The sequence below is a fragment of the Rhinatrema bivittatum genome, chromosome 1 (assembly GCF_901001135.1).
Source record: "Rhinatrema bivittatum chromosome 1, aRhiBiv1.1, whole genome shotgun sequence".
NCBI lineage: Eukaryota > Metazoa > Chordata > Amphibia > Gymnophiona > Rhinatrematidae > Rhinatrema > Rhinatrema bivittatum.
In genome coordinates this window covers 154,629,894-154,649,337 of record NC_042615.1, presented here as the reverse complement: position 1 = coordinate 154,649,337, position 19,444 = coordinate 154,629,894, and the positions used below count along the sequence as shown (strand labels likewise).

Sequence of the window (19,444 nt, the reverse complement as noted above, 5' to 3'; positions counted from 1 at the left end):
TGTTTTTTTGCTTGAATTTGTGTTGTGTAAACTGTGAATGCTGGTGCTTTTGTTGCACTGTAAAAATAAAACACTTAACAGAAGAAAAATGTCTTGCTCATTTCTGAGCCACATATGGTTGCAGCAGTGGGCATTTCTGCGCTAAGCAAGGCACAGCTAGAAATCTAGGTCTCAGAATTGAAAAGTTTGTTTGGAACTCTGTTGGCTATAAACAATTGCACAGGCCAGAAACTGGTGAGCTGATTGCTGCGCAGACTAGTGCTGCAGCCAGAAAAAAAAAACAGAAGAAAGAGAATTTTTTTCTTTTTTTCTTCCTTGTCCTGGCTACGGAGAGCACCCAGGAGCCCAGTATAACAGGCCAAGGGGGCTAGCCCCATCTGAAGCATCCAGGAGAACAGTGAGTGAGTTAGAGCCGAACAGGCAGGAGTTTATTTTATATGTTTTCTTCCCCTCTCCACAGTGGTGATCTTTGTGTTATTGTGTAAAATGGGAGAAGGCAGTTCTTTTGCATAGCTGCCAGAATTTGTGTTGTGTGAACTGTGAATGCTTTGTTGCACTGTAAAAATAAGAACATAACATAAGAACATAAGAAATTGCTATGCTGGGTCAGACCAAGGGTCCATCAAGCCCAGCATCCTGCTTCCAACAGAGGCCAAACCAGGCCACAAGAACCTGGCAATTACCCAAACACTAAGAAGATCCCATGCTACTGATGTAATTAATAGCAGTGGCTATTCCCTAAGTAAACTTGATTAATAGCAGTTAATGGACTTCTCCTCCAAGAACTTATCCAAACCTTTTTTTGAATCCATCTACACTAACTGCACTAACCACATCCTCTGGCAACAAATTCCAGAGCTTTATTGTACATTGAGTGAAAAAGAATGTTTTCTGATTAGTCTTAAATGTGCTACTTGCTAACTTCATGGAATGCCCCCTAGTCCTTCTATTATTCGAAAGTGTAAATAACCAATTCACATCTACTCGTTCAAGACCTCTCATGATCTTAAAGACCTCTATCATATCCGTCCTCAGCCATCTCTTCTCCAAGCTGAACAGCCCTAACCTCTTCAGCCTTTCCTCATAAGGGAGCTGTTCCATCCCCTTTATCATTTTGATTGCTCTTTTCTGTACCTTCTCCATTGCAACTTATATATTTTTTTGAGATGCGGCGACCAGAATTGTACACAGTATTCAAGCTGCGGTTTCACCATGGAGCAAAATAGAGGCATTATGACATTTTCCGTTTTATTAACCATTCCCTTTCTAATAATTCCTAACATTCTGTTTGCTTTTTTAACTGCTGCAGCACACTGAGCCGACGATTTTAAAGTATTATCCACTGATGCCTAGATCTTTTTCCTAGGTGGTAGCTCCTAATATGGAACCTAACATTGTGTAACTCCAGCAAGGGTTATTTTTCCCTATATGCAACACCTTGCACTTGTCCACATTAAATTTTATCTGCCATTTGGATGCCCAATTTTCCAGTCTTACAAGGTCCTCCTGTAATTTTTCACAATTCGCTTGTGATTTAACTACTCTGAATAATTTTGTATCATCTGCAAATTTGATGACCTCACTTGTCGTATTCCTTTCCAGATCATTTATATATATATATATGGAAAAGCACCAGTCCAAGAACAGATCCCTGAGGCACTCCTCTTTTTACCCTTTTCCACTGTGAAAATTGACCATTTAATCCTAATCTCTGTTTCCTGTCTTTTAACCAGTTTGTAATCCACAATAAAGCACTTAAAAGAAAAAAAAAAAAAAGCCTTGACCACTCATTTCTGTGCCACATTCATATTGAGTGAAGTGAAAATTTATAAGCTGATTTCTGAAGCCGAAATCTTCTTGATCCAGTCTAGCAAAATTTGCAGGAATGCAAAGATATGATGATTTTCTATGGATGCAAGGACTGGGGATGTGCAATCATTTTTGCCAAATTGGAAAATTTCAAAGAAATAGTCCAGTTCGGCATGGGTAGGAGGACCCGAATCCCGGGACGGATTTTCCCCGAACTTCGGGAAAAATTAGTTGTTTGGGTTAGCACAGGGGGGGAGGGGTACATTTATTAAAAAAACAACAAAAAACAGAAACCAAACCCACTCCAACCCTTCAAATTTAGTTAATTACAACTCTCCCACCCTCTCAACCCCCCCCCCCCAAAATAAAAAACTTGCCTGAAGTCCTTGGTGGTCCAGCGAGGGTCCCGGGAGCGATCTCCCGCTCTCAGGCCGTTGGCTGCCAGTAAACAAAATGGCGCCGGTGGCCCTTTGCCCTTACCATGTGTCAGGGGCTACCGGTGCCATTGGTCATGGTAGGAGCAATGGACAGCCGGCGCCATGTTGCAGCCTTGCAGATATCAGCAACAGGGACTGTACGGAAGTGAGTCACTGACGCTGCCATGGCCCTCACTGAGTGTGCTTTCCACCAACCAATTGGATTGGTTGGTGGAAAGCAGCAAGTTTGGTTGCAGTGGGCAACCAAACTTGCTGCTTGCCCACTGCAACCCCAAGTCTATTCTTGTCAAAGGAGATGAAGAGTTGGGTGGACTGCAGTGGGCTCCAGATAAAAAGCGAGAGCATGCTTGCAGTCTAAGGTGTGCAGAGCCTGCTCACCTTGGTGAGAGTGTGGCCTCAGGTAAAAGGTGGGCAACATGATTGACTTCCACCTGAATCAGTCTGTCACCACCTTAGGCAGGAACTTAGGGTGGGTGCGCAACACCACCCTGTTGTGGAAGAACCTTGATTAAGGCAGATAGGTAACCAGGACTTGCAGCTTACTGACCCTGTGAGTGAAAGAAATTGCCACCAGGAAGATCACCTTCCAGGTGAGGTGCTTAAACTCACAGGAGCATAGAGACTCAAATGGAGACCGCAGGAGCTGCGTCAGCAGCTCCTTGAGGTCCCAGGCCACAACAGGAGAACACAGTGGAGGCGTCAATTGAAGTAAGCCTCTCATGAAACGCCCCACTAAGGGCTGCACTGAGATTGGAGTGTCACCCACTCCACTGTGGTAGATGCTGATAGCACTCAGATGTACTTGGATTGAGGTAGTCTGCAACCCAGACTCCCAGAGATGCCAGAGATAGTCCAAAAGCCGAGGTGTGGAACAAGTGAAAGGGTCAAGACCCTGTTCCGCACACCAGGCTGAGAACCTCTTCTACTTTGCTTGGTTGGACTTCCACGTACAAGGCTTATGAGAAGCTACCAAGACTTGTGAGATGTTGTCCGAAAGGTCAAGGGACTGCAGCACTAGCCTTTCAACATACAGGCTGTGAGGGCCAATGACTAAAGTTTCGGGTGGTGCAGCCCACCCTGATCCTGTGTGATGAGGTTGGGCGAGGTGCCCAGGTGGATGGGCTCCTGGATCGACAGGTTGCGGAGGATCGGAAACCAGACCTGTTGTGGCCAATGTGGGGCTATGAGTATCATGGAGCCTCTGTCCAGTTGTAGCTTCATAAGAGTCTTTCCTATGCGCAGAATCAAAGGATACATATATAGAAGGCCCGCACTCCAGGATTAGGTGGAGGTGTCCACAGCTCATTCCCTCTTCTCCCTGTACAGGGAATAGAAGCAACTCACTTTGCGGTTGTGGGGGACGCAAAGAGATCCACATCCGGTAGACCCCACTTGTGGAAAATCTTGTCTGCCACGGAGGGGGTTGAGAGACCACTCGTGGGGGTGGAATGTACAACTGAGGTGGTCTGCCACCACATTCTCCATCCCTGCCAGGTACACTGTTCACTGGAGCATGACTTGTAACAGGGCCCAGGCCCAAATCTGTGCTGCTTCCTGGCAGAGGAGATAGGAGCCTGTGCCCCCCTGTTTGTACACGTACTACATGGCCACTGTGATGTCTGACTGTATCAAGACGACCTTGTGGGACAGGCGATCTTGGAACACATAGAGGGCATATTGCATCGCCCGAAGTTCTGGGAAATTTATCTGGCATCTCGCTTCAGGCTTTGACCACACCTCCTGTGTGCGGAGGCCGTCAACATGGGCACCCCAGCCAACAGTGGAGGCATCTGTGGTGAGGATCACCTGAGCCGGAGCTGGCTGAAATGGTAGTCCCTTGGGCAGGTTGACTTCCTGTGCCCACCAGGCGAGGGAGCACTGCAGTGGCTCAGTTATCTGGATCCTTGCAGAGTTCCTGAGAGGCTTGGTGTCACTGGGAACGCAGGGTCCACTGTGTCACTCCCATGGCATGTCGGGCCATTGTGGTGACATGCACCGATGCCACCATGTGGCCCAGCAGTCACAACAGCAAGTGGGCCGAGGCCATCTGTCAGCGACGAATGGATCTAACCAAGCCTGCAGGGTAGTTATCCAATCGGTGGGGAGGAATGCTCTGGCTACCGTGGTGTCCAGGTCTGCTCCGATGAAGCTGAGCCACTGGGATGGCATCAGATGGGATTTTGGGTAACTGATAAGGAACCCCAGCAACTGGAGGACTTTGCCCATCACATGCAGGGACCAGAGGGCTCCCTCCCTCAAGGAACTCCTGCTGAGCCAGTCATCTAGATATGAGAACACATGCATTCCCTTGTGGCGCAGGTGTGCTCCCACCACTGCCAAGCACTTGGTGAAGACTCGAAGGGCAGAGGCAAGGCCAAAGGGCAGAACCCTGTATTGAAGATGCCTCTGGCCTACCACAAAGCGCAGGAATTTCCGATGAGGTGGAAATATGGCGAGGTACGTGTAGGTGTCCTGCAGATCAAGAGAGAAGAGCCAACCTCCCTGAGGAACAAGTGGGATTAAGGTGCCCTATGAGACCATTTTGAACCGCTCCCACCTCAGGAACCTGTTCAAGACTTGGAGGTCGAGGATGGGACGGAGGCCACCTGTTCTGTTTGGAATGAGAAAGTACTTGGAGTAGAAGCCCTGGCCCTCTTGGGCGTGGGGAACCAGTTTGACGGCTCTGGATTGCAACAGGGCTGAGAGTTATAACTCGAGGGCTGCTGCATGCTCCAAGAGGCTCCACTCTGGTAAGGGAGGGGAGTCCGGCAGGATCTGGAGAAGATTTAGGTGGTAGCCCCATTTTAAGATGGTTAAGACCCATCAATCGGTAGTAATGGGGGTCCAGCAGTTTGCAAACAAGGTTAGCTGGTCCCCCACCAGTGGGCCAGGACCCAAGGGCACTGGGGTTAGGCTGCTGTTCTCTCTGTGCCAGTCAAAAGGCCAGCACAGGGCCGGGCTGAGCTCATTGGATTGGATGGCCCTTCGCAGCAGTTTGAGTCGCATGAGCTCATGAGGCCAGAGGATAGTATCTCCGCTGCCTGTAGAAAGGTTTCCTGGGGTCTCGACGCGGCACACTGTGGGCCACTGAGGAAGGGCCCAAGGTGCTGGCAGACAATTGAAGCAGGGTCTCCTGGTGATCCTTCAGCTGGGCCACTGCGTTATGGACCTTATCCCCAAACAGGTTTTCCCCTGTACAGGGAAGGTCGGCCAGCTTCTCCTGGAACTCAAGGCCGAGGTCTGAGGCTTTAAGTCAGACCCAGCACCGGGCACTAATGCCAGCTGCCGATACCCTAGCTGCTGTCTCAAATATATCATAGGCTGTACGCACTTCATGCTTGCCTGCCTCGAATCCCTTTTGCACAATAGACTCCAAGCCTTCTTGGAATGGCTGTGGGAGACTTTCAGCAAGCTCCTGGACCTGCTTTCAGAAGTTGCGGTTGGACTGATTGTTGTACAACTGATATGCCGCTATGCGGGCAATGAGCATAGCTCCCTGAAAGATCTTGCGGCCCAGACCTTCCAAGGCTCTTTGATCTTTTCCTGGAGGGGCAGAGGAATGGGTGTAAGACCTCTTGGCTTTCTTCTGAGCCAACTCTTCTACCACAGACTGGTGGGGGAGCTGGCTCTTCTGGAAGCCCAGGGCCTGTTACACCAAATAAATGGTGTCTGTCTTATAGTTCACTGGAGCAACGGAACCTGGGGGCGAGCGGTGCCTCTCAGCTGGAGGCGAAGGCTCCGATGGAAGATCATCAGAAGCATCAGAGGAGAATTTGGAGGAAGCATTGCCCCATGGGTTATAAGGGGCCTCCTCCTTCACCACCGTGCTGCCTGTGTCGAGGAGGGAGGTCGAACCCTACGTCTCTGGGCACCGGCATTAATGGCTAGTCAGAGGGCCGCGAGGGCACCAATGTAATCTGGGGTGCTGGGGCACCCGATGGTGTCTCCCATGGTGGCAGGTGTGGAGTCACATCCTCCTCCTCCGAGGAACCTGGAAATGGGATAGTATCAATGGGAGGAGCCGGTGGCAGATGGGGAGATGGAGGACCTTCGGGCACTGGCTGCATCGGTAAGGCACTGAGCAGCATGTCCAACCTTTCCAGCAGGGGCACCAACATCAAGGGGGCTGGTGGCTGCTGGAGGGCATTGAGCACTGCCTGTTGGACCACTCGGTTTAGCTCCTTCCGTACTGTGGGCATAGTAGGCAGGCGGGGCGTAACCAGGGCCTCCACGGGGGTCTCTGGAGGTTCGGTACCCAAGACCGAGATCGGTGGGGAACCTCCTGGGTCTGGAGGAGGACAGGCCTCCTTGCCTGGGGGCTGCTTTGGAGGGGGCTCAGCTGGAGTCCATACCCCTCAGGTATCGGTGCTGGCACCCTGCGGTGATGACCTTCGGTGCCGGTGTCTGTGCTTCCCTCGGTGCTTGGCCCGATTCTTCTCTGGTGCCAAGGAAGACTATCCTGAGGCCTTAGAATGGCCCGATGCCAGTGAGAAGAGATTCCCCCATGCCTTTTTCGTCACGGTGGGGAACCGAAGGTGAGCATCTGGAGTCAGACTGATCCCCTTGACTCGACCTCCCCGGGACTGTAGTCGATGGAGGCAATTGCCGGGAACCAAACAAGTGCTCCATCTTTTCCAGTCCAGCTTACTGGCCTTGGGGGGGGGGGGGGTTATCTGAGCACAACTGGGGCACCGGCAGACATTATGGGAAGGCCCCAGGCAGAGGACACAGACTTAGTGCGGGTCCATAATGGACATAGTCCTTGGACAATGGGGGCACTTCCGAAAGCCAGGAACAGACTGCAACAACGTGAAGAAAAGTACCTACCGAACACTGGAGGAACCGATTCAAAGAAGGGGGACCCCGGAGCGGGAAGTATTCTTCCGTGAGGAAAAAGCTGAAGCGCTCTAACAACCACGAGGCAACAGCACTACGGAAAAAAGGAGACCGAATGGGGACCCCGTGTGGCTGCAGGGATAGTGGCATGATGGGCATGCTCAGTGTGCCAGTCAAAGTTTCTAGAAAGTATTCTGTGCCGGGCTCTGTCTGGTGATGTCACCCCTCTGAGAGGACTACCATCCTGCTTGTCCTGGGAGAAAAATGGGTTTCCTGGCTGCCCAACCCCTCCCTAAGGTGATTGTGAATGCAGATTTTAAGGTATTGCTGCACATCCTAGCCTTGAATTACAATGTGCCCTTCAGGACAAGAATTAAGAGGTAGGTGATTGTCATTTATATAGTCGGTGCCATTTGCAGATGTGGGCTTAGCTGACCATCTATTTAACCAGTAACATCTGGCTGATACATTGAAATCCTCAGCTCAGAATGTGGCAGCTGTCAAAAAAGAAAATAGAATCTTGGGAATGTCCAAAAAGAAATGGAGAATAACACAGAATATCATATTGCTTCTGTATCAAGCTGTAAACAATACCCAATCTCAAGACATCATAGTGGAACTAGAAAAGGTGCAGAGGAAAGCAACAAAAATGTTAAATGGGATGAAACATCTCTCCTATGATGAAAAGCTACAATTGGCTAGAGGTCTTCAGCTCAGAAAAGAGACAGTTGAGAGGGGACATGATAGAAGTTTATTAAATCAAGAGTAGGTGGAAAGGGTAAATAAAGGACAGTTATGTACCCTTTTAAATACTAATACAAGAGGACACTCCATGAAATTAACAAGCAGCAGCTTCAAAACAAATCATAGAACTTTTTACTCTGCACAGGGTCAAGCCGTGTTGCCAGAGGATGTGCTTAAGGTGACAAACTCTTTTAAACCTGACTATGCTAGACAAGTTCCTGGAGAATAATCCATAACAGACTAAAGAAAGCTATTGCAATTCTTGGGAGTGCATGACAGGCATTAGATCTAATTTACAAGATCTGCCTTGTACTTATGAGCTGGATTGGCCACTGTTAGTCAGGATGCTGGATTTAATGGACCTCACCCTCATCCAGGATGGCATGTTCTTGTGTCAGATTAACTGACTTGTAGTTAGAAGCCTCTTCCTTATTTCCAGTTTTATGAAGAGGTATGATATCTGCCTTTCTCCAATCCTATAGAACCACTCCGGTTTCCCACAAGTGATGGAGAAGAACCATCAGTGGGCATAGCATACTGGTTTTAAAGGCGACTTTTAAAAGTCCTGGGTGCGCCAAAACCAGGAAATACATGCACACATTGGGACAGTGTGTGCACCAAGCAGATGTTAAAAGGCACCTGTATCCCCCACTGTGTGCACAAGTAATGTTTCTAAAAAGGGACAGAACATGAGTATCGTCTGGGCAGCGCCTGGACGGGTCAGGCCTTGCCAAGAAACGTGTGCGTAAATACTTACGTGTCCTTGCACGCACCAGCGTACCCTGCCGTGTAACTTTAGTACTGCTAAAGATGGCATGTAAGTAAAAATAAATAAATCTAGGCTAATCAGGGTTTTAAGGATTAGAGCTAACAGAGGAAAGTGAGGCGATAACATTAGGGGGGTTTGCAAGTCCTCTCTTGGAACTGGGCCCTAGGAAAATGGCAAATAGTATCAATGCACATCCCTTATAAAACTCCCCCACTTACGCAGTAGCTGCAGCATTTGCGCGCACACACACACGTGCACATCCAGGCTATTTTATAACGTGCACGCATATACATTATAAATGGACACCTCTCTGGATGCAAGTCAGCAAATGTGTGCACATGTGCACCCATGCACCAGTCTTAAAGTTACCATCTCAGTGTGCATCATGCTCTGCCACAACTAGCCTACCTTTCCCATTCTGTTTGTTTCAAATTAAGAGATGTAACAGGCCCTTTCTATGTTCTAAGTATGAGGTTTCCTTGGCTAGTAAACAGACTAGCTCCCACAGTCATACAGGTAATGCAGATACAAAACTGCCAAGTAGTGTGGTGTATTAATGAACATCAGACTAATTGATTTCTGACTCCTATGCCTTATGCTGAAGCTAAAATTGCTGGATAAGGAGCACCTGCATCCCTACTAGAGGGACATGAGGAAAAGAAAGAGGATACGGATGGTCTACTGCTTAGAATTACTCTTTATGCCACTCCATACCTTACCCCCAGCCATAGGGAATTGCATCCAGATCTCAAAATAACCAGTTATAAAAAGGTATTATTTAGAGGTTGATCTCACTAAGACCATAATCTATGAAAGGACTCTAGGAAAGGGGATACAGTATACACAAAATCATAAAAGCTACAAGTACCTTATGATGTTTGTGCCTATAAATAGTACAAGTGGGCTTAGTTCTATTTCAGTCAATCTTCCCAAACAATGTAAAACAAACTAGAGAGAGATTTTTATTGTACATCTTTATGCAACAGATCAGATGGAATGCCAGGAAATGGATGGTAACATTTAAATTAGGAGATAAAACATCCAAAATAGACTTCAATAACAAACATTTTGAGAGTTAAAAATATCACTTGCTTTAAAAAAAAAAAGTTAAGAACCTAAACAAAGTGTTTCTAGACAGAAAAACATTCACATGGCTACATAATTTGTATAAAAAAAAATCCAAAAACAAAAGTCCCTCCCCTACCCCCAAAATACACACTACCCTACTGTATTCACTTTTCCAAAGGTTGGTATAACATCTGGTATTAATCTATCCTAATTTGTCTTTACTTCACATAGCACAGTCATCAATAGAAAGTATTCAGATAGAAGAAACTACACCTTAACAATAAAAATATAATAAATGGGTTTCTATCTGTATCACAGTTTCTCCACAAGTAGTCATCCATCATAGAAAATAGAGCAAAGGCATGTTGGTACTAATGTACAGTACTGCTACAAGAAGAAGTTTCAGACAAGGTAGATACACAAATAACAGCAAGGTAAGATGACAAAGAGGAATAAGAGGCAAGAATCTTCAGAAAGCTTCCAAGCTTATCAGCGACATGATCTTTAACAATTTTTCTTCACTTTCAGGGTTTCTAAATCAGAATTAACTGTCTATATTCTAAATTTGGGACATGGATCCCCCTAGTGAGCACATTTCTAAAGTGTGTTAAAACTGGTAGGTAACAAGGGATTTAGGGACATAAATTATAATCTTAACATGGCTGCATTAAACTGAACATGGTCATTTTAAACTAGGCCATGCTCTACGGTACGCATCCCCTTTCAGCCTGCATTAACTGGCTATTAGTGCAGGCTACAGGGGACCACCATAGTGGGGCCGCACAGCCCTCCTGACCCTTCCCAAATCCTCCTGTTTCGCACATAGAGTACAAAATCAGAGGAAGCAACTGGTTATTTTGGTACTCTCCTCTTCTGACTGCTTCCCCAGTTTTGGGATGGGGACAGAAATAAGCTGCCTCCTCAGCTCCCCCTCCTGATACTATCTCACCAATCTTATCATGGCCAAGATCAAATTCACTCTTTAGTAAATACCATGAGAATGAGTAGCAAGCTCATTACCGTGATTTTTGCATATTTAAAAATATGTGGCTGTGTTAATAAATTGAGATAGTACCTCCTATGCAGTTGCTTTTAAAACATAATGCTATTGTCACATTAGTACATCTGCATTACTTAATGTGAACATTAAATACAGGTTAGTACATACATTATACAGGAAAGGGAATGAGTCACTATCCAGCATTTAGTTTTCATGTGGCATTTGAATCAATTTGTATATTGCTCATATCATAAACACAGATGTGACATTTTAAAATACTGTTAGAATTAAGCATGGGTACATACTTTATTTTCTCTTCATCCATTACCAAACAGTGTTCTGTACTGAGTCCTATTGAGCAGAGTCAGAATACTGATAGGTTTACCGAATCATATCAGTATTAGACATACACACACACAGAAGACCTTGACTACAAGTTTTACAATTAGTAACATCTTAAAAATAACTTGTGTTAAACTGATTAATATTTCCCCCCTTCTGATTCATAGTTATAAGACCTGGTATTCTTTCATCAGACATTTTGGAATGTTTTAAAAGTAACATTATTACAGTGTTTACAAAAATAAATTAGAGGTACATAGAGGTTACAGTATAATTGTTGCATTACACATTCTATTCGTTAAGACATTGTGCCAGTTAGTTCTGACAACTATAACCACAATAGACATATACCAGCAAGACTTGCACCACATATCTGATCTAATACTTTCGATTAACTTTCTAGAAAAATTAGATTTAACAATCAAATGACAGAATATTTGTACTGTAAATGATACATATTTATTTTATTTATTGTGATATCAAATCACTTTTTTAAAAAAATTAAATAAAAATACTTTGAAAATATTTTTAGGTCAAATGAAAAAAAAAAAAAAAAAGCAAGGAGAACATTTGAAGTATTTATTAAAAAAATAAAACATGAATAAGAGGTATTCAGTACTTTAAGGGCCTAAAGCATACATAGCAGAATTATGGTCTCAATATTATGACATCCAATGACAATGACAAAATTGGCAACAGTTTAAAAAAAAGGAAGTGTACAGTGCTGAAATAAAATAAAAAATGCATTTGTAAGATACATACTGCATATGTTGACATGAAAAAGCATATTGTGTAATAAGTTCTTGACTGAATAATTATTCCATCATTTTTATGAATATTTTGTAACAGTCGCACCAGAAATCCACAGACGGACAGCCAACGATAGCCGTATGTTAAGTCATGATGATGCTGTGGTGGTTGAGTAGGACTCTGAAACATGGACATGCTTTGGGCTCTTAAAATAATTGTTGAGGGAAAGATCATTTTAATAGTTTTTATTTTTTTTCCCCATTGTACTACTGTACAGATTTCTTTTCCATTTCTATCAATCTCCAGATCCAACTTGGGAACTCCTATTGAAGACTTCATCTTGACAGACTTGATGGTCGGTCCCATCATAAGAGTTACCATTATGAAGGAAAGTCCCTACTGCACGCCCTTGCCGAGCATGTCCTACTGCATCACTGAATACCTTGTTTATCTGTTCTTCAGAAGGCATCCACCAGTCGGGGTTTGAGGTACAGTGCATCCTAATGAACTCTGTAGGGCAACAAAATGACAGGAGGATTATAAGAGGGTAACCATTTGTCAAACATGCAGACATGCTTAATTCTATAAATAACGTTCCCAATCTCCGCTAAAAGTGAGACCTAGCAAATATATATGTATCTCGAATGTTAATCTCACCCTCCTGTACCCAACAATTTTTTATATATCAATTTTTTTGTTTTAAGTAAAAAATAATATGGAATGGAAAAAGGTAAGTTTCATACATATGAATGCATGCCTCCTCGGCCTTGCTTCAATTTTGTAGTGTAATCATAAGCTTACCAACCTTCCAATCCTTTTGTTATTTATGTTTCTTCTTTATTTTAATCAATGTGTGAATAAATAATGAAATTATTCTCTATATGACGCCAGTACTGGCTTTTAGCTTATTTGCTTTGTATAAAATATTTATAGTCAAAACGCCATTAACGTGAACCTTTGTAAGGTAAGATTTTATACTAGGAAAATGTCCATGATGAACGCCATGATAGTAAGGTATAGAAAACGTATCACTTATCTCCCAACACAGCTGTGTTTCGAAAAAGTATCCTTTCTTCCTCAGGGGAGTTTGTATCCTTTTAATGGAACGCGCTCTAAAGTTCCGCCAGTTCTGCAGACTCTTCTCCTGGCCCAAATTTGAATATCTCCTGCCTCAAAATGGCAAACGCTAATTCAATGGCGTGCTGGTGTCCTCTGCATTATCCTTGTGCTAACTAGCACTGATACATGGCTTTAGTTATTCCTTTCTCTCAGGCTTAATCAGCTCTGAATGGCGGCCATTCAGAGCTGATTAAGCCTGAGAGAAAGGAATAACTAAAGCCATGTATCAGTGCTAGTTAGCACAAGGATAATGCCGAGGACACCAGCACGCCATTGAATTAGCGTTTGCCATTTTGAGGCAGGAGATATTCAAATTTGGGCCAGGAGAAGAGTCTGCAGAACTGGCGGAACTTGAGAGCGCGTTCCATTAAAAGGATACAAACTCCCCTGAGGAAGAAAGGATACTTTTTCGAAACACAGCTGTGTTGGGAGATAAGTGATACGTTTTCTATACCTTACTATCATGGCGTTCATCATGGACATTTTCCTAGTATAAAATCTTACCTTACAAAGGTTCACGTTAATGGCGTTTTGACTATAAATATTTTATACAAAGCAAATAAGCTAAAAGCCAGTACTGGTGTCATATAGAGAATAATTTCATTATTTATTCACACATTGATTAAAATAAAGAAGAAACATAAATAACAAAAGGATTGGAAGGTTGGTAAGCTTATGATTACACTACAAAATTGAAGCAAGGCCGAGGAGGCATGCATTCATATGTATGAAACTTACCTTTTTCCATTCCATATTATTATTTTTTACTTAAAACAAAAAAATTGATATATAAAAAATTGTTGGGTACAGGAGGGTGAGATTAACATTCGAGATACATAATTCTATAAATAAGCAGGTTTAAAGTCAATAACTTACTGCACAATGTGACAGTCACAGAAAATACTGTAAAAATAATTTTTTTGTAGGGTATGAATGATTGTCATAGCCAAAATGTGTTATATAAAAAAAGATGAGCAATGCATTTAACACTTTTTCAATATATAATTAAAAAATGTAGTAAAAAATTCAAAAGTGAGTCTCGCATTGCATATTCTGACAGTACAGATTAATAATCTTATTCAAGATACAGGAATATCAGTTTGTTATTCCACTAGCATTTACTTGTCTTAATTACAAGCTTAATTTTGCACAATAGTCACAATAAGCATAAAGTTAATTTAGAAAGCCATAATTCATTCTACATTTTGACTTCAGTCTTTCACATTACTTATGGAAATTCCTAAAATGGGTAAAGAACTTATAGAAAATTAGTTAATGTGGAATATACTTGGTAGGGAGACCCTCCCCAAGTTTGGTGCACCGTGAACTTGGTACCCATTCAAGAAGTTCTAGATGGCCAAGACCACCCAATGTTTACTGTTAACCATGTTGAGAAAATGTTTAGATAAATGATCACTGAATGGCATTTACAGGAGGGAATAGGGTATTTAATGGATAATGCGAAGTTAAGAAAATGGAATGTGTCCCCTTAAGTTTACCTCCCTATCTTTTTCTATCCCCATGTACAGAGAGAAAGCAGCCACAATCTCTGTGGGTAATGTTTCCAGGTACAATAATCAAAAGCAAAAACCTGTGCAGACGTGCCTCAATTATGGGTGCAAATCCTACAGGTAAAAGTATCAGCAAGGTTTGCACGAATGTTGGCAGTTTTGATTACCAACTCGGACTCCCCCAAATATCTGCTTAATAGACCCCGAGTGAGCACAGTAAGGAGAGTGCACCTCATTTGTGTTCAGAATTATGTCACATCTTACATATCATGGATTAAAAAAAATGGTCTGCCAGCACTTAACAGATTTTGGAAAGGCTTAGGACAGATGTGGAGGGCAGGAAAAGAGTTGAGGTCAATTAAGAGATATTGGACTGCAGATGGTAATTTGTAGGCTCACCTACCCAAAGTAGAAGAATCTCAACTGGGCAGACTGGATGAGTCAACTGGGTCTTATCTGCCGTCATCTATTATGTTACTATGGAAGGATTAAAAGGGGGAAGAATCCAGGAACCAACCAATAGTCCCATGGAGCCAGGTGTCATATTTTACACCAGCAACAGGTCTGTTTTTGCTGCTCCTAGGCACTGTTGATTCTAACTTAGATGAATGGCTTGGCTCTGAATATTGACCACCAAGTGTCTTTCTCTCCCACTCACCTCTAACTCATTTTTTGATTTACATACTTTTCCATATAAGAGGACAGCAGACACTTTCACATCAAAAATCAATCAGGGATTTGTTTAAAACAAGGGATTGACCAGACTTTATCAACAGATGAATTGTCCCCTTGCAGGTCATCGCCAAATTAACCCCTAGAGTCATCAAAAAGTCTTAATAAGGCAGTGATAACGCCCACGGAAACAAAAAGGGGTGTTTAGGGAAATTTTGGAGTTACTGCACCACACGGTAACTTACCACTTCACATCTGTATTTCCACACAGTGTGATAAACCCTACTTTTCACATCCTGCACTTGGGGGGGGGGGGGGGGGAGCAGAGAGAGAGAGAGCCTGCCTATCTGCAAGGCCCACTTAGTAGGTAACTATTTAAATCTCTATAGGAGGGCTGCCTAATAGGTCGAGGTGAGGTGTTAGTGGTAGTTTAGGGTTTAGGGGCCAGTTTCGCATGTAGCTTGAGACGTGCGAACTGCACAGTACACCTTGGGGTAAAGATTTGACATCATTTGAGTGAGGAAAGTCTAACAAAGATGAAATTTTGTAATATGTTCTCTGACCCTAGCTTGGACTCTAATACCTCACCTCAACCTATTAGGCAGCCCTCCTATAGAGATTTAAATAGGTGCACCTAGTGAGGCCCTCCCCAGAGGCTCTCTCTTTCTCTGTCTCCCCCTCCAGCCCAGAAATAGCCAAAATGCAATTTCAAAAATGTATTGCGAATTGCGTTAAGGGCATTTCAGGCATATCGTACAGCTTAACGCCAGAAATAACTACACCTTTTTCCCTGGTGAAGACCGTGCGATAGCATGCGTTATGCTATCGCACGGTGCGATATGTTCCCTAATTTAACTAATTCCTCCCCAATCCTGCCCCCCCCAAAAAAACAAATTTGCATTCATGACATGCGCTACAGCATTTTTCGCATGAGTTGTGAGGTTAACACACGCATTAACGCCATAACGCATTTTGAAGAATGATGCAGCATCATTGAATACACCACATAAATTTAAAGGGCTTTTAATTAACGCATCCCTACTCCCTTAGCAACCTAAATTAAGAACTCAACAATGTTAAGATGAAGACAGCAGTCCAGCAGCAAGATGGAGGGCCTTCCAGCCTTTTGCACAGAGTGCCACAAGTATATTATCTACCCATTGGTGAGAGGTTGAATGTGTGCGCCTGGTGCAAAGAACGAGTCCAATCTCTGGAGACTAGAGCAGCAATCATGGAGAAGATGAGGCAGACAAAGAAGTACATAGAGGGAGACATTCAGGGATATTGTAGCCAAATCCTAACTTCAGTCTGGCAGCCCCTGTGCTGCCTTGGAGAAGGAAATTCACCTGGTCGAACAGCATCACCTTGGTGTAGCAGGAAGTGATCCTGTAGCAAGGACCTGCTCTCCAGCTGATGCATTATTCTCTTGCACAGAGGACAAGTCCCCAAGGGCAAGTGTCCAGGAGGGAAGGCTTAGGTCGGTCATAGTTGATAGGAATACAGATAGCTAGGTGGCTGGTGGATGCGAATATCCCTTGCTAACGCCTGCCTAGTGTGAAGGTGGCGGATCTCATGCATCACCCAGATAGGCTTTTAGACAGATTTGGGAGGAGCTGGCTGTTGTACATGTGAGCACCAACTACATAGGGTGGTGTGGGAGGGAGGTTCTGGAAGCCAAAATTTAGGCTTTTAGGAAGAAAGTTGAAATCCAGAACCTCTAGGGGAGTATTCTTTGAAATGCTCCCTATTCCTTGTACAGGACCCTAGAGGCAGGCAGAACTCTGAAGTCTCATTGCACGGATAAAACAATGGTGGAGGGAAGAGGGATTTAGTTTAAGGAATGGAGCCTTTTCCAAAAAGATGGGTTCCTCTTTAACCAGACTAGAATCAGGCTGCTGGCACTAACCTTTAAAAAGAAGGAGACAGAGTGACTTTTAAACTAAAACATGGGGAAAAGCTGACAATTGCTCAGCAGTGCATGGTTCAGAGGGAGGTATCTTCAAAAGATACTAATGAAATAAGAGCATTCTGATGGAAAATTTCCAATAAAAACAAAAAGCAGTTCATCTGTCTATAAGCAAAGAAGAGATTGTATTATTTATCTCTTATCAGTTGATGGAAATTTGGAATCTTAATTCAAACAAAAAATAAGTGCTTTAAAATGTCTGTATGCTAATGCCAGAAGTCTAAAAAATAAGATGGGAGATTGGAATGTATAGCACTGAATGAAGAAGTAAACATAATTGGCATTTCAGAGACTTGGTGGAAGGAGGATAACTAATGGGACAGTGCTATACCAGGGTACAAATTATATTTTAATGATAGGGTGGATCAACTCTGTGGAGAAGGATGGGGGTGGCGCTTTATGTTACGGATGGCAGAGTCCAACAGGATAAAGATCCTGCAGGAGACTAAATGAACCACAGAATCTTTATGAGTAGAAATTCCATGTGTGATGGGGAAGAGTATAGCAGTACAGATATTCTACCATCCACTTGGCCAAAATGAAAAGATGGATGATGAAATGCTAAGAGAAATCAGGGACGCTAACAAATTTGCTAGCACAGTAATAATGGGAGGCTGATTTACCTGAATACTGACTGGGTAGATGGTAACATGCTAGGGAGGTAAAATTTCTAAATGGAATAAATGACTGTTTCATAGAGCAGTTGGTTCAGGAGCCAATGAGAGAAAGAGCGCCATTTCGATCTAACTCTTAGTGGAACACATGATTTTGTAGTTGGGCCAGTTGGCAACAGTTATCATAATGCGATCAAATTAGATTTAGTTTATTAAAATTTGTGAACTACGGTGTGTGCGCAAGGCTTTGAGCAATTTACAAAGTTACAGGTAAGCAACTGCACTTTGTGTGTAACAGGGGTTCTCCGAGGACAGCAGGATGTTAGTCCTCACATATGGCACAGAAAACTTTTGTCTGGCAGACTGAGCATGATCAGCCTGCTGCTATCTGTGCGTCCACACGAGGTCCCCCTTCAGTCTCTTAATATAGCAAAATACGAGCAATAACATAAACCGAAGGTGAACTCAACATCGTGGGGAGGCGGACAGGATTCCTGAGGACTAACATCCTGCTGTCCTAGGAGAACACCTGTTACAGGTAAGCAACTGTACTTTCTCCTAGGACAAGCAGGATGGTAGTCCTCACATGTGGGTGATTAGAGTTCCAGACTGCTTCATTCAAATCAGAGACCCACAATAGCTGAACAAGGTGCCAATGGGCACATCATAACTGCAGCATTGTGGGGAACGGGGCAGTCTGGTCCCACAGACAGCATGATGAAATATAGTTGGGTTCAGGACTGGAATAGATTGCACAGGACAGACTGGCCAAAGGCACTGTCCTGGCAACTATCCCTGTCAAGACAGTAGTGAGCCGTGAAAGCGTGGAGAGAACTCCAGGTTGCGGCCCTGCAGATTTCAGCGACAGGGACCGCATGCAGATGGGCCACTGATGCCACCATAGCCCGCACAGAGTGAGCTTTCACCCTGCCAGCCAGCTGAAGGCCTGCCTGCTTGTAGCAGAAGACAATGCAATCTGCTAGCCAGTTTGATAAGGTTTGCTTCACCAGTGTTGCTCCCAGCCTATTGGGGTCAAAAGATACATAGAACTGGGTGGACTGCGTATATGTCGCTGTACAATCCAAGTAGAAAGTGAGCACTCACTTGCAGTCCAGGGTGTGGAGAGCAGGTTCTCCTTGGTGAGAATGAGGCCATGGGAAGAATGATTGACTGACTGATGTGGAAAGCAGTCACCACCTTCGGCAGAAATTTTGGATGTGTGAGCAGCACCGCACGATCATGGAAGAATTTCGTGTAGGGCGAGTATGTGACCAGGGCCTGGCTTTCACTGACCCTGCGAGCGGAAGTGATCGCCACCAGGAACATAACTTTCCAGATGAGAAACTTCAGGTCACAGGATTTGAGAGGTTCGAACAGATGCCGCATGAGTCTCGCCAGGACAGTGTTCAGATCCCATGGGGTTGCTGGCGGGCAAAGCGGGGGCTTCAGTTGAACCAAGCCCCGCAAGAAACACCCAACCAGTGGCTGGATTAAAATGGGCATCCCATCGACCCCCTGGTGGTAGATGCTGAGGTCTACTCGGACCACACTGGTTTGGAGGCCAGACTCGGACAGGTGCCAAAGGTAATCTAGGAGGCGGGGAGCAGATAGGAGAAAGGGTCGAGGCTATGGTTGCTGCACCAGATGGAGAAAAAAAAAGTTTCCACTTCAAGCTGTAAGATTTTCAGATGGAAGATTTCCGGGATTCAATAAGGACCCTGCAGACACCATCCGAGAGCTGCAAGGGCTGGAGGATCATGTGCTCAACGTCCACGCTGTGAGGGCCAGGGCCCGGAGATTTGGGTGG

General features: G+C 44.3%; 1 protein-coding gene across 2 annotated transcripts in view; it reads right to left on the bottom strand.

Moving 5' to 3' along the window:
• Positions 1-11,542: 11,542 nt before the first annotated feature.
• BEND4 (BEN domain containing 4) overlaps positions 11,543-19,444 on the bottom strand; it is a 107,952-nt gene continuing 100,050 nt past the window's right edge. The window contains exon 5 of one of the 2 annotated variants that reach the window (XM_029588666.1): positions 11,543-12,265. In XM_029588666.1, coding sequence (XP_029444526.1) covers positions 12,051-12,265 — 215 coding nt within the window. In that variant the 3' untranslated portion in view covers positions 11,543-12,050. The remainder of the gene's footprint in view (positions 12,266-19,444) is intronic. The other variant, XM_029588674.1, reaches the window with a different exon arrangement.